Source organism: Grammomys surdaster, unplaced genomic scaffold, assembly GCF_004785775.1.
Source record: "Grammomys surdaster isolate TR1022 unplaced genomic scaffold, NIH_TR_1.0 132, whole genome shotgun sequence".
In the NCBI taxonomy this organism is placed as follows: Eukaryota; Metazoa; Chordata; class Mammalia; order Rodentia; family Muridae; genus Grammomys; species Grammomys surdaster.
In genome coordinates, this window is record NW_021604590.1 from 187,597 (window position 1) to 202,861 (window position 15,265).

General features: G+C 42.8%; 1 protein-coding gene across 2 annotated transcripts in view; it reads right to left on the reverse strand.

Moving 5' to 3' along the window:
- The window catches only part of Enosf1 (enolase superfamily member 1), a 36,610-nt gene extending 26,213 nt beyond the window's left edge, over positions 1-10,397 (reverse strand). For both annotated transcript variants that reach the window (XM_028762222.1, XM_028762220.1), the window contains exon 1: positions 10,293-10,397. In XM_028762222.1, coding sequence (XP_028618055.1) covers positions 10,293-10,376 — 84 coding nt within the window. In that variant the 5' untranslated portion in view covers positions 10,377-10,397. The remainder of the gene's footprint in view (positions 1-10,292) is intronic.
- Between the last annotated feature and the right edge of the window lie 4,868 nt (positions 10,398-15,265).

Here is a 15,265-nt window from a genome sequence, read left to right on the forward strand (position 1 = left end):
CAGATGCAAGCATCACCAACAGAATTCAAGAGCTAGAATCTCAGCGGCAGAAGATACAATGGAAGACATCGACATTCCAGGCAAAGAAAATACAAAAAGCAAAAAGCTCCTATCTCAAAACATTCAAGAAATCCAGGACACAATGAAAAGACTGAAGTTGAGAATAACAGGCATAGAAGAAAGTGAAGATTCCCAACTCGAAGGGCCCTAAACATCTTCAACGAATTATAGAAGAAAACTTTCCTAACCTAAAGAAAGAAATGCTAATAAACATACAAGAAGCCTACAGAACACCAAACAGATGGGATCAGAAAAGAAATTCCTCTCATCACATAATCAAACTCCAAATGCACAGAACAAGGAAAGAATATTGAAAGCCGTAAGAGAGAAAGGTCAAGTAACATATAAAGGCAGACCTACCAGAATTACACCAGACTTCTCACCAGAGACTATAAAAGCCAGAAGATCCTGGGCTGATGTCATACAAACCCTAACAGAACAAAAATGCCAGCCCAGACTACTATACTCGGCAAAACTTGCAATTACCATAGATGGAGAAACCAAAGTATTCCAAGACAAAACCAAATTTAAACAATACCTTTCCACTAATCCATCCCCACAGAAGATAATAGAAGAAAAAGTCCAATACAAAGGAGGGAAACGATACCCAAGAAAAAACAAGAAATTAATCTTTTCACAACACACCCAAAAGAAGAGAAACACACCAACATAATTCAAACTCTAACAACAAAAATAACAGGAATCAACGATCATTGGACCCTAATATCTCTCAACATCAATTAACTCAGTTCTCCAATAAAAAGACATAGACTGACAGACTGGATACATAAGCAGGACCCAGCATTCTGCTGCATACAAGAAACACACCTCAGAGTCAAAGGCAGACATTCCCTTAAAGTAAAAGGATGGGAAAAATTTCCCAAGCAAATGGTCCCAAGAAACAAGCTGGAGTCTCCATTCCAATATCTAACAAAATAGATTTTCAGCCAAAAGATATCAAAAAAGATGGAGAAGGGCACTACATACTTATCAAAGGAAAAATCCACCAGGATGAACTCTCAATTCTGAACATCAATGCCTCAAATGCGAGGATACCCACATTTGTAAAAGAAACTTTACTAAAGCTCAAAACACACATTGCACCTCACACAATAATAGTGGGATATTTCAACACCACACTCTTACCAATGGACAGATTATGGAAACAGAAATTAAACAGAAACACAGTGAAACTAAAAGAAGGTATGAACCAAATGGATTTAACAGATATCTACAGAATTTTTGACCCTTTTCAGTACCTCATGGTACCTTCTCAAAAACTGACCATATACTCAGACACAAAACAAACCTCAACAGATACAAGAAGACTGAATCAATCTCATGAAGTCTGTCAGACCACCATGGACTAAGACTGGTCTTCAATAACAACAGAAACAAGAGAAAGCCCACATATATGTGGAAGCTGAACAACTATCTACTCAATGATAACTTGGTCAGGGAAGAAATAAAGAAATTAAAAACTTTTTAGAATTCAATGAAAATGAAAGCACAGCATATCCAAACTTATGGGACACAATGAAAGCAGTATTAAGTGGAAAACTCATAGCTCTGAGTGCCTCCATAAAGAAACAAGAGAGATCAGGCTGGTGAGATGGGCCAGTGGTTAACAGCACTGACTGCTCTTTGAGAGGTCATGAGTTCAAATCCCAGCAACCGAATGGTGGCTCACAACCATCCATAATGAGATCTGATGCCCTCATATGGGTGTCTGAGGACAGCTACAGTGTACTTACATACAATAAAAAAAAAAACCACTTTAGGCTGGAGTGAGCAGGGGTTGGGGGTAGGGTAGAATACAGAGCAATTGGGAGAAGGGAAGGGGGGAAAGTCTAAAAGAAAAAAAAAAAGAAACTGGGGAGAGCATACACTAGTAGCTTTACAGCACACTTGAAAGCTCTAGAACAAAAAGAAGCAAATACACCAAGAGGAGTAGAGGGCAGGAAATAAGCAAACTCAGGGCTGAAATCAACCAAGTAGAAACAAAAATAACTGTACAAAGAATCAACAAAACTAGGAGCTGGTTTTTCGAGAAAATCAACAAGATAGACAAACCCTTAGCCAGACTAACCAGAGGGCACAGAGACAGTATCCAAATTAACAAAATCAGGAATGAAAAGGGAGATATAACAACAGAAACTGTGGAAATTAAAAAAAAAACAGATCTGACTACAAAATTCTATACTCAACAAAACTGGAAAACCTGGATGAAATGGATGATTTTCTAGACAGATACCAGGTACCAAAGTTAAATCAGGAACAGATGAACTATCTAAAGAGTTCCATAACCCCTAAAGAAATAGCAGCAGTCATTAAAAGTCTCCAAACCAAGAAAAGCCCAGGGCCAGTTGGTTTTAGTGCAGACTTCTATCAGATCTTTAAAGAAGACCTAATATCAATATTCTTCAAACCTAAACCACAAAAGACCTAACAAAGAAAGAGAACTACAGACCAATTTCCCTTATGAATATCTACGCAAGAATACTTAATAAAATTCTCACAAACTGAATCCAAGAACGCATCAAAACGATCATCTATCATGATCAAGTAGGCTTCATCCCAGGGAGGCAGGGATGTTTCAATATATGGAAATCCATCACTGTAATCCAGTATATAAACAAACTCAAAACAATCACATGGTCATCTCATTGGATGGGGAAAAAGCCTTTGACAAAATACCACCCATTCATGTTAAAAGTATTGGAGAGATCAGGAATTCAAGGTGCATCCATAAATATAGTAAAAGTAATATACAGCAAACCAATAACCAGCATCAAACTAATGGGGAGAAACCCAAAGCAACCCCATTAAAATCAGGGACAAGAGAAGTCTGCCCACTCTCTCCCTACCTATTCAATATAGCACTGGAAGTTCTAGCCAGAACAATTAGACAATAAAAAAAGACCAAAGGGATACAAATTGGAAAGGGGAAGTCAAGATATCACTATTTGCAGATGATATGTTAGTGTATACAAGGGACCCAAAAAATTCTACCAGAGAGCTCCTACAACGGATAAACAACTTCAACAAAGTGGCTGGATATAAAATTAACTCAAACAAGTCAGTAGCCTTCCTCTATTCAAAGGATAAAAGGCAGGAGAAAGAAATTAGGGAAACAATACCCTTCACAATAATCACAAATAATATAAAATATCTTGGTGTGACTCTAACCAAGGAAGGAAAGATCTGTATGACAAGAACTTCAAATCCCTGAAGAAAGAAATCAAAGAAGATCTCAGAAGATGGAAAGATCTCCCATGCTTATTGATTGGCAGGATTAAAATAGTAGACATGGCCATATTACCAAAAGCAATCTATAAATTCAATGCAATTCCCATCAAAATTCCAACTCAATTCTTCATAGAGTTAGAAAGAGACATTTTCAAATTCATTTGGAACAACAAAAATCCTAGGATAGCTAAAACTATTCTCAACAATAAAAGAACTTCTGGGGGAATCACCATCCCTGACCTCAAGCTATACTATAGAGCAATAGTGATTAAAAACTGCATGGTATTGGTACAGAAACAGGCAAGTACATCAATGGAATAAAATTGAAGACCCAGAAATGAACCCACACACCTATGGTCACTTGATCTTTGACAAAGAAGCTAAAACCATCCAGTGGGAAAAAGAGCATTTTCAACAAATGGTGCTGGTTCAACTGGAAGGCAGCATGTAGAAGAATGAAAATTGATCCATTCTTATCTCCTTGTACAAAGCTCAAGTCTAAGTGGATCAAGGACCTCCACGTAAATCCAGAAACTCTGAATCTAATAGAAGAGAAAGTAGGGAAGAGCCTCGAATACTTGGGCATAGGGGAAAACTTTCTGAACAGAACACCTATGGCTTATGCTTTAAGTCAACAATTGACAAATGCAACCTCATAAAATTGAAAAGCTTCTGTAAAGCAAGGGACACTAATAATAGGACAAAATGGCAATCAACAGATTAGGAAGAGATCTTTACCAACCCTACATCTGATAGAGGACTAATATCCAAAATATACAAAGAACTCAAGAAGTTAGACTCCAGAGAACCAAATAACCCTATTTAAAAATGGGGAACAGAGCTAAATAGGGAATTCTCAACTGAGGAATCTTGAATGGCTGAAAAACACTTAAAGAAATGCTCAACATCCTTAGTCATCAGGGAAATGGAAATCAAAACGACCCTGAGATTCCACTCACAGCAGTCAGAATGGCTAAGATCAAAAATGCAGGTGACAGCAGATGTTGGTGAATATGTGGAGAAAGAGGAACACTCCTCCATTGCTAGTGAGACTGCAAGCTAGTAAAACTGCTTTGGAAATCAGTCTGATGAATCCTGAAAAAAATTGGAATTAGTTTTACCTGAAAACCCAGTTATATGACTCCTGAGCATTTACCCAAAAGATGCTTCATCATATAACAAGGACATATGCTTCACTATGTTCATAGCAGCCTTATTTATAATAGCCAGAAGCTGGAAATAACCCAGATGCCCCTCAACTGAAGAATGGATGCAGAAAATGTGGTACACATACACAATGGAGTTATCATGCAGTGATTAAAAACAATGACTTCATGGGTGGAACTAGGAAATATCACCCTGAGTGAGGTAACCCAGTCACAAAAGAACACACATGGTATGTAGTCACTGGTAAGTGGATACTAGCCCAAAAGCTCACAATGCTTATGATACAACCTACAGACATATGGAGAGTAGAAGGAAGGAAGACCAGGGGGTGGATGCTTTAGTCCTGCATTGAGGGGGGAACAGGATGACTGTGGGAGGTAGAAGGAGAGGGGGACAAGGGAGAGGGAAAGGAGGAGGAGGAAAGAAGGGTGGCAGTATCAGAAACTGTAGGAGATGTGAGAGAGGTACAGAGGGTCAGGAAATCAAACAAAAACAGGTGTCAGGGAAGATGAGGGACTGGGGACAGCCACTGGAGGGTCCCTGGACCCAAGGGGATTGACTTTAGCTGTAATGCACAGACAAGGAGGAGACAGAACGTGTGGAGACTACCTCTAGTAGATAGGCACAACCCCTGGTCGAGGGATGAGGCCACCAAGCTGCTTCAAAATTTTTTAACCCAAATTTTTTGTTGTCCTGTCCAAAGGAAGAACAGGGACAACAAATGGAACAGAGATTAGAGGAAGGGCCAATCAGGAAAGGTCCCACCTGGGGATACATCATGTCTGCAGACACCAAACCCAACACTGTTGCTGTGGCCAAGAGGTCTGGCCAGCAACTGACCAACCATCAGACTGAATTCAGAGGACCTGGTGGGAGAGCTGGCACAAGAACTGGAGGAGCTGAAGGAGATTGCAACCCCATTGGAAGAACAACATAGACTGACCTGACCACCCATTTCTCCAAAAGTCTAGACCACCAACCAAGGAGTGTACCTGGAGAGATCCATGGCTCCAGATACATATGTAGCAGAGGATGGCCTTGCCCGACAGCAATGGTAGGGAGGCCCGTGGTCCCGGGGGCAGGGGAGGTTGGATGCCCCTGAGTAGGGGGACTGATTTGAGAGTGGGTTGTCAGAAAACTGGGTATCTCTCTCGGTTTCTCTCACACTCATGCTCTATGTGTTTGCTTCCGTTTTCTTCTTCTCTATCATTATACAATTCTGTGCAAGGTCCTCACCAGAAGTTGAGCAGAGGGTGACACCATGTTCTTTGACCTCCATACCTGTAAACTACATAAATTCGTTTTCTTCATAAATAACACAGCCTTGGGGATATTGTTACAGTAACATAAAACAGAATAAGATGTCTAGACTGTAACAGTGATGGTGAAGGCAATAATGTATTCAAAAGTTTACATCTGTGGTAGTTTGAATAAGAATGGCCCCATAGTCTCATATAATTGACTAGTTACAAAAAAATGGAACAGAGTAGTTGGCAAACTGTTTAGGACTGGGTGTGGTATTATTGGAGGAGATGTGTCACTGGGTCAGTGGGTCACTGAGAGTGAGCTTATAGATTTCAAAAGCTCATGCCAAGCCAAGTCTCCTATCCCTGCTCCCGTCCCCTCCCCACACTTGCAACTTTTGGATCAGATGTGAGCTCTCAGCTACTGTTTCAGTGCCATGTCAGCCTGACTTCATGGTTCTTGCTATGATGGCCATGGACTCACCCTCTGAAACCAAAAACAAACCCCCAACTAAATGCTTTCGTTATAAGCCACCTTGATCATGGTGTCTCTTTATAGCAATAGAACAGTAACCAAAACAGCACCCATCCTGGTTTAGAACAACAATTAGGTTCTTGAAGTGGAAAGAGATGATACTAAAAGCAAAACTGCAAGGATTAAACTCTCCTCGGCTGTTTCTGGATTGCAGGATTGCATTGCTTTTTAAAGTAATAAGAAAAAAGAAATACCCCATTAAAGCTGTAGGAGAGAGTTAATAGGACAGGATGAGCCAAATATAACTTGAAGCTTCTGAGTCTTTGTGACTGAAAGCAAGTTCATGGAAGATCAGAAGGAAGTGTATATACAGGGAGTTGGGAGTGGGAGATAAAGGTAATCAGATGGTCTCTGATTTAGACGTTGTTGAGCATGAAGGCAAAAAAAAAAAAATGTTGAACAGAACAGAAAATGTCTAGACAGCAGCTGGACCTGAGGTGAGAAGGCAGAAATGGAATCAGGAAGACTCTGTTAACAAAAAAAGATAGTAGTCACAAGTTGAAAGGATTGAGTGGCATCATGGTGGGCTATGGAGTGAGACGAGAAAGCCCTGAAGAGGAAAGAGGGAGCAGCACAGGAACGGCTGGGAAACAGACACAGATGAAACAGCAGATAGCCTGAGAAGTGGCAGAGGGACCAAGGGAAGAAATAAAAAAGTCACGTCTAAGAGCAGGGAAACAATGAATTTCAGATTAGAGAGGAAGTAAATAGATATAAAATGAGGAAACAGGCAAAAAAAAAAAAAAGCATAAAAGTGACCAGGTACAGAAAGCAAAAGGAACCAAATATGAATTTGGTCAAGTTCAGAATGTTCTAAAAAAAAAAGGGGGGGGATAACCACTGGAAAACTAGACAGTTCAAAAAGCCAGAGAGATGGCTCAGAGGTCACGGGCACTGGATGTTCTTCCATAGGACCCAGGTTCAATTCCCAGCACCCACATGTTGGCTCAGATCCATCTATAGTTTCATTTCCATGGAATCCAATGCCCTCTTCTGACCTCCATGCGCACCAGGCATGCCCAAGGCTCACATACATATACGTATACGTATACGTATACGTATACGTATACGTATACGTATACGTACATACATACATACACATACACACAGGCAAAACACTCATACACGTAAATAAATAAGTCTAAAACTTATGTTGCAGGATATTTGATCCCACTGTGAACCTACAGACTGTGTTATTTGCTGAAAAAAAGCTACTTCTAGTTGTGGTGTGGCTCAGCCTTAGAACGTACCTTTAATCCTTCTGGCTAGAATACAGACATGCTCTTAGTACACACTTTTAACCCCAAACAGTGAAGGAAAAGTTAGTTTAGAGAAGGAAGCATCCATGTTTGAGAGTGATGAGTAATCTAGCGGCAGACTGACAAATCAGAGAAAGATCTGCCAGAATGGGATATGCCAACTCTCATGAGAAGAGAGAGGAAAGGGAAACTGCTTGAGAGAGGAGGAGGCAGGTTTTTTTTTTTACCAGAACAGTTGTACAGAGACACGTTAGACACAGGAGAAGACAAAACAAGCCAGAGAATGAGAAGGATCCAGTAGATTAGAAGATTGCCAGAGTTAGTGTGAGGGCAAACAGAGCAATTTGGGTGAATTTGAGAGAAATTATATTGAATCAACCAGCTTGGAGAGGAGTCTGAGCCAGAACAGCTGAGTTGAATAAGCCAGCTGGAGTTCAGAAAGAACTAGAAAGGGTAAGCCTGTTCAGCAGTAAGCCTCAGAGGCTGAAAACAGTCTAGGCCTAGAAAAGATTGTTTAGAGGCTAGAAGCTTCGAGGACTAGGCCTAGATTAGAAGGCGGAGGCAGTAAGCCCCAGAGATGACAATTACAACAGGAAAACAAAAGATGCTTTTACAAACTTAAAAGATATCTCTAAAAAAGCAAGTGAGACTGAGACTTGAAGATGCAAAGACTGAGGGGTGAGGGGCGACAACGAGCCTCAGGAGTTTAGAAAGGGAGGGATGTGGACATAGGGGACTATGTTATTTTTGGAGCAGGACATGGCAGAGGACAAAGAGAAGAATGAGAGGATCAGTTCAGAGACAGACAGGAAGAGACCAAGGGTATCTTTTATTTTTTTTGTTTTTGTTTTTGTTTTTTTTTGAGACAGGGTTTCTCTGTGTAGCCCTGGCTGTCCTGGAACTCACTCTGTAGACCAGGCTGGCCTCGAACTCAGAAATCCGCCTGCCTCTGCCTCCCAAGTGCTGGGATTAAAGGCATGCGCCACCACTGCCCGGCAACCAAGGGTATCTTGTCATCCATCTGAATGATGGAAGCGATGCATGGAACATCTCTAACTGTGAGCAGCTGGGTTGCGAGCTCACAGCTGTGGAGCTCACGTGGCGAGCACGGATTCGAGCAAACAACTAGTAAATACACACGGGCTTGAGAGTCCCAAATCTTTGCTTTCACAGACACTGAGGACAGTTAGGTCTTTTTCATGAAACGTTCTTTGCTGCCGAGTGCTGGGAAGTAGCTGGAGTGCTGAGACCAGTATCCCAAGACTAACAAAGTCAACACCATCAAGGACAGCAAAGCTGCTTATTCTGTAGGAAAGGCCCCGGAGAATCAGCATACTGTATCCACTTTATCTCCCTGAGAGAAATTTTCTGTATTTATGAGCTTCTAAGACAGATCATTTCTCCTCTCCTGAGCTCATACCCAACTGAAGCCCAGAAGTATTTACTATGTCTTAACCGTTCCTATACAAACCACATTGTCTTAACCTTTCATACATTCCAAGTCAGGTTTATTCCAGTCCTTTCTGCTTTAGTTTCCTCATCAATAAGTGATAAAGTCAACTGTTGTGGGGAGCCTTCTTTGTATAAGGCTGTTTTCAGGCATTTACACAAAGTAAATACTGGTGGACCCAATTTACTGATGAGCAAATCTAGGCTTTAATAATTATATAATTTATCCTCAGCTGTTAAACCTCACAGAGGTGAAGACAGTCACAATTAATGAGGTATCTGGATTTTACAAATCGCTAAAATTATGAACATTTACATGTAAGTCCACAAAGGACTGACGAGATTTTTAAGGCATTAACCATATTATATATAAGGGCACAAGGATTTTTTTAAAGGTCTCAGAATAGGGAACATTCTTCTTCATGTAAAATATTTATTTAATTCTGAGGAGCCTGTTTTTAAACAAACATTTCAGGTTCTTGGGAAGTAAGACATTACACTGTAAATTGGAGTTCCTGGGGATGACTCCCTGACCATATTTCTCTTCCTTGGGGATAGGTAACCATGACCCTAACATTGATGCTTCTTGATCCTGGGCATGGTTTCATGCATTCACTCTGCATGGATGCAACTCTTGGTAGTCTAGTGTGACATCACATTGGTGGATCAGGAAGAGGCAGGAGGCACTCAGGGCTGTCAAGACCAGACTTCACTCATTTAAGTTAGGGCATCAGCCAGGTGCCTGCCTCTAACAGTCTCAGCTAGCAAGACTTCAGCACTGAGGAGAGAACCCAAATCTCTGCCCTCTCTTATTTCCTCTCTTAAAGACTGTCATAGATAGAACTCATATGTTAATCTGTAGGTACAGCAATCTCACAGGAGTGCCCTCTCAAGTGACCCACCGTCACTAGACACTTGGTTTCATAGCCTGACTGTGACACTTTCACGCCATTGGTGAGCAAAGGGTAGCAGAAAGGGCCAGAGTCTTCACAAGTCACCCAGTGAGCTGTGGCAGAGAGGCAGGATCATCAATCACCCCACATTCCCAGGAGTTCCTGGTCCCCGTCACTTGTCTCATATGGACACAGCTAGCACTGCATGGTTCTGCTTCGCTGGTGGAGACTCAACCAAACCCTTTTGCTGTTGCTCCTCTGCATTCTACCCTGTCCAGGAAAACCTGAGTTGGAAAAGGAACTACCCGCCCCGAGTGGGTGGCAAGTGCTAGCTACTCCAGCTCCTCAGGGAGGCGTGTGCTCAGCCTCACGTCCTCCTTCACGTCAAAGAGGCCGGTCGCCTCGCTCTGGTGAACCCTGTGGCCCACGCGCTTACCTTGGCGTCGAAGCCGTGGCTGCCTAGCGATGTGGGAAAGCGCAGGTTACGGACCGACAGCCCGCAGATCCTGCCGCGCGCCATTTCGAAGTCACCCGGGAGCCGCGGATGGCTAACGGGACCGTTTCGGGAGCGGAGCCGTGCGAGCCCCGGGCCTGGCCGGGTTTTTTCAGCAGCTCTGTGGGAGGCGGGGGTGGGGTGGGATCCTGACGATGATTGGTCGGTTCTCTGGGGGCGTGGCCGCACACCTGTACTTGGATTTCAAGCCTGCCCGGGCCAGGCATCTGGATACCCGAGTCAGAAAATGACATTTTGGATCGCTAGCCTCCAGGCCAGAGGTTGGGCAAGGCAGAGGGCGGGCCCTGACTAGCCAGCTCAGCTCTTCCAAGGAGGACAGCAGTGGGAAGCCAGGCATGTCCAGCGTGTGGCTGCGCAGAGTTGTGAATGGCACCCAGCACTAACTTATTAAAGTTTGGGTACGAACTTCACACGGGACCAAACCAGCTGGAGGATGTTGCTTGCTTGTTTAAAACCAAAACCAAAACAAACAAACAAAAACAAACAAAAGCATGTGCAAGTGTCCTCAGTTGGGACTTCATTTACCCTTCTTTGCTTGCAAGGCCTGTATGGTGGTGGCTTAATGAGTACAGATACCTGCAACCAAGCACGACGACGTGAGTTCGGTCCTTCAGACAGACAGACACACACACCTTTTAAAGGTGATCCCATTCTTCACCGTGATAAACTGGTCACATCCCTGTGCTACAAACTGCTTTAAATGATCTCATCTGCCCAACCATGTAAGATAGGCGGGGAGGAAAGACATTTACATTTTATGGGAAGGCAGCCTGATTGTGAATTCAGAGATGTTAAGTGACTTACACAAGGCCACAAAGCCAGTTAAATGGTAATGCCTTAGCGTCAAAGCTGGGAGCTTCCTGCAAAAGCGGAGGCTGGTTTGGGAGCCTGTAGGATCCATCTGAGAACAGAGTGCTGAGAGCACCGTGGAATCTCTACTGCCGCGCCCCCTATTCCTCGACTCAAAGTTTGCACATGCGTGTATTTTCATACCATTTAGAGGCTCACTGATATTGGGGAGATGGTTCAGTAGGTAAAGCACTTGCCAAACAAATGTGAAGACCTGAATAACAATCCCAAGAGCCCATGTAAAGTTAGGGGCAGTAGCACGGGTCTATGTTCCTGTCGGGGAAACTGGAGGCAAATACCAGAATGAAGCTCATGGGCCGAGCATACTGAGCAGCGAGCAACAACAGAGCCTGCTTCAAACTCGGTGGGAGGTGAGGAGCAACACCTGAGGCTGTCTTCTGACATCCACATGTATGAAGTAACATTCACACACACGGTGGTGGGGGGGAGAGGGAAAGGGAGAGAGCGGGAGTGAGAGCAGGAGGGAGAGGGAGAGGGAGAGAAAGAGGGAGAGGGGGAGGGGGTGAGGGTGGGGGAGGGAGGGAAGGAGGGAGGGAGAGATACCTCTGGGGAAATGCTTTAAACAGTAAACGGACTGTTTGGACATCAATGCTACATGTATTGTATCCCGCCAATGTGCTGCTGTAAGGAGGGCAGGGAGTTTTAAAGAATGCTCATGTCACTTCTGCTGCTCAAAGATGAGCATGGTCCACACTGATTGATTCTTTTGTTGGCCAACAGCCTCGGCAGCAACAGGAAGGAAGGGTGAATGAGGTCCCAAGTGGTTATGAGCACAACTGAGTTAAAAAACAAACAAACACCCCCACCAAAAAAAAAACAAAAACAAAAACAAAAAACAAAAAAAAAAACAAGCGAGCAACATCCCCCAGCTGGTTTGGTCCTGTGCGGATTTAAGCACCAGGTTGCCGTTCTTTTTCCAGAAACCGGAAGTGCAAAGGTTAATGTACGTTACCGTCTAGTTTAATTTCTTTCTCCTAAAATGGTGTGTCGGCCAGGAAAACTTTTCTGTTTTCTTTATCTTTCTCTTGGAAAGCCAATCTACTAACTGTTATTACTATTTGCCTCAAGATCTGGAAGTTAACTGCTAAGATCCAGTTGGAATTGATGACCCAAGGGAAAAATCTAAAGGCTGTCTCAGAATAAATAATTTGGGTAGCCCGGTGTAAAGGATGGCTGTATGCTCTATAAAACTCCCAGCAGCCCCTAACGAGGCAAGCAGAAGTTATCTATTCATGTTAAAGCTGACGGAGAGAGGCTCTAGGATGAGTTCAATTAGTAAGACATTGGAACTAATATATAATGCGATTCTAGGGGAACTACTGAAATGTAAGTGGAAAGTTAAGAAAGGAGTGAAAACACAGTTACATTAAAACAATCGCAAGGCTAGAAAACACATAGGAAACAAAAGTAGAAGCAACGAGCAAAGGAAACAGATATGGTCTCTATTAATCCTTAGCTATTGTGGGGACGTGACAGCCTGCCCTACCCTGACGGCACTGTGTTTTTGCTTGCCCAGAAATGAACGACTCTATCTCAGTCATTAGAGTGTTCAGACTGAGTAATAATTTATACAGTTCCCCTGTGATGACTAAAGAAATTTAATATGGACCTAGGCATTCCTTAAGGGCTGCTGACCTTTTACTGTGGAAGATAATGGGCTGTGAGGTATTAACCTTTGCTTCAGGAAAACTTTTGTATAGCTATGGGAAATCCAGCCATGGGTCATGGGATCAATGAAATCTGTGATTCTCTAAAAGGGCTGAAACACTCATCTTCCTAATCCTATATAAAATTATGGTGTCCAAGGAATAATCTTGGAATCAGAGACCAGAATGCTGTCTGGTGCCTGATTTGGGACTCTAGCTTCTAGAACTTTGAGAAAGTAAATTTATGTTCTTTATAAGTTACCTGACTTATAGTATTGCACTATAACACCACACATAGACTGAGATAGGCAGATAAAATATACCACATTGATGTTGTTGAAAGAAAGCAGTAGTTATTTGATAAAATTCAATATTAATTCATGATCAGAAAAACAGTTAGCAAAGCAGTAATGAGAATGAGTTTCAACCTAATGGACGTCTAGAGAAAATGTTAACAGCAATCAGCTGACTTCACGGTTATAAATTCCCATTTTTCCTCTAAATGGGGACAAGGACATGGTGTTAGCTTTTCTCACATCGACTGAACATTAATATTTAAGGTAAGATTGAAAAGGAAGAGGTAAATCTCTTTTTTCCTCCTTGGATGTCATGATTAACAATCTTTGTAGAACACTAGAATTCACTCTCTTCCTTCACCCAAGTTATCAGAACTAATACTGACTCTACCAAGTTTGCCAGACACAAGGTAACTCTGTTTAGGGAAATTAAATCCTGAGGCTTCAGCCAGGGACATGGTACAGTGGATAAAGAAGGTACCTACCATCAAACCTGACCTCAGTGTGATCCCTGGACACCAAATTATAGAGAAAAGAACTATCACCCCTACAAATGGTCCTTTCTTTGACTTCCAAATGTGTACTGTGGCAGCAGCCCTCACCAAAGGCAACCCTGGGACTATGTGGCCTGCCTCAATTATATTTGATATACTAGTAATGAAATATTGGAACAAAATGAGAAATTGATACTCCAAGCCAGGTGTAGTTGCTGTGAGGCACACATGCGGCTTCAGTCTCGGAGAGGCCAAGGGGATCACTTGAGCCAAGGACTTTTAGAACAGGTTGGGATTCACAAGACTGCTATTCAGAGAGAGGTGTGGGGGGGGGGAGGGAAGGGGAGAGGAGAAGGGGGAGGGGGACAAAGAGGAGGAGAAATGGGAGGAGGAGGAGGTAAGGAAGGGAGAGAGGAAGAAGGGGAGAGGGGGAGACCTGGTCTGGAGAGATGGCTCAGTGGTTAAGAGCACTGACTGCTCTTCCAGAGGTCCTGAGTTCAATTCCCAGCAACCACATGGTGGCTCACAACCATCTGTAATGGGACCCGATTCTCTCTTCTGGTGTGTCTGAAGACAGAAACAGGGTACTCACATACATACATATCGTCTTTAATTTAAAAACAAAACAAAACAACAAAACCACTGGATAGGCTGAAAATACAGCCTAGGAGTTTGATCATTCTCTGCTTTAAGAGAGAGGTAGAGAGAGGGGTAGGAGGGAGGAGGAACATGGAGCTGGATGTTCACGTGTCTGTAGCAGTCAAAGGTAGTTGGTATAGTTGATATATCTAGGTTGGGTATTGGGTTACACTTCTGATTTTATGGGCATCTTGTTACTGATCATTACCAAATATATAAGCTTTTGGATAATTTAAGCATTAGAGTCTCATTTTTCCTACTGGGCCCACGTGGATGGCGGGATGGTCTGGGCAATGCCCACCCTTTTGGAGACCGCGTGGAAGATTGGCAGAGCAATCTCCCACACTAACGTCTCCTGGGTGCCAGGGCTGGTGTTTCTGGCTGGCCGTTTCTAGCTGTTGCATTCACGTGGCCTCCGGCCGAGAAACATGTGGCTTGACCAGCGGCCGTTTTTAAAAACACCGCAACACACACACAACTGCCGTAACTGCAGTTCCCAGGGATCTTGATGCCTTCTGGCTTCCCTCGGCATTTTTACACATGGGGCATTCACCCATACACTCACACATAAAAATAAAATCTTTTTAAAAAAATGACTTAAGGTAAGTTTAATTAAAAGATACAAGAGCTATAACTAAAAGCTGTAAAATCCTATGGCCATACCACACCAATCATGCCCAACCTTTTTTGAAAGCTGAAAAACAAACAACCCCTACACCCAAACAAACACTGACAAATAGCAGGTGAACTAGCTCAATATGATAAGGCAGTTGGTGAGCAAGACCAGAGACCTTTCACATCTAAGTAGAGCTGGACTCTTCAGATCCCTCCCACACTCCATCCACGTGGGAATCTAGTGTTCCTTCAACAATCTTGTCGTACTTAGTAGACTTTTCTCCACTGTTTTGTGATTTTACATATATATATATATATATATATATATATATATA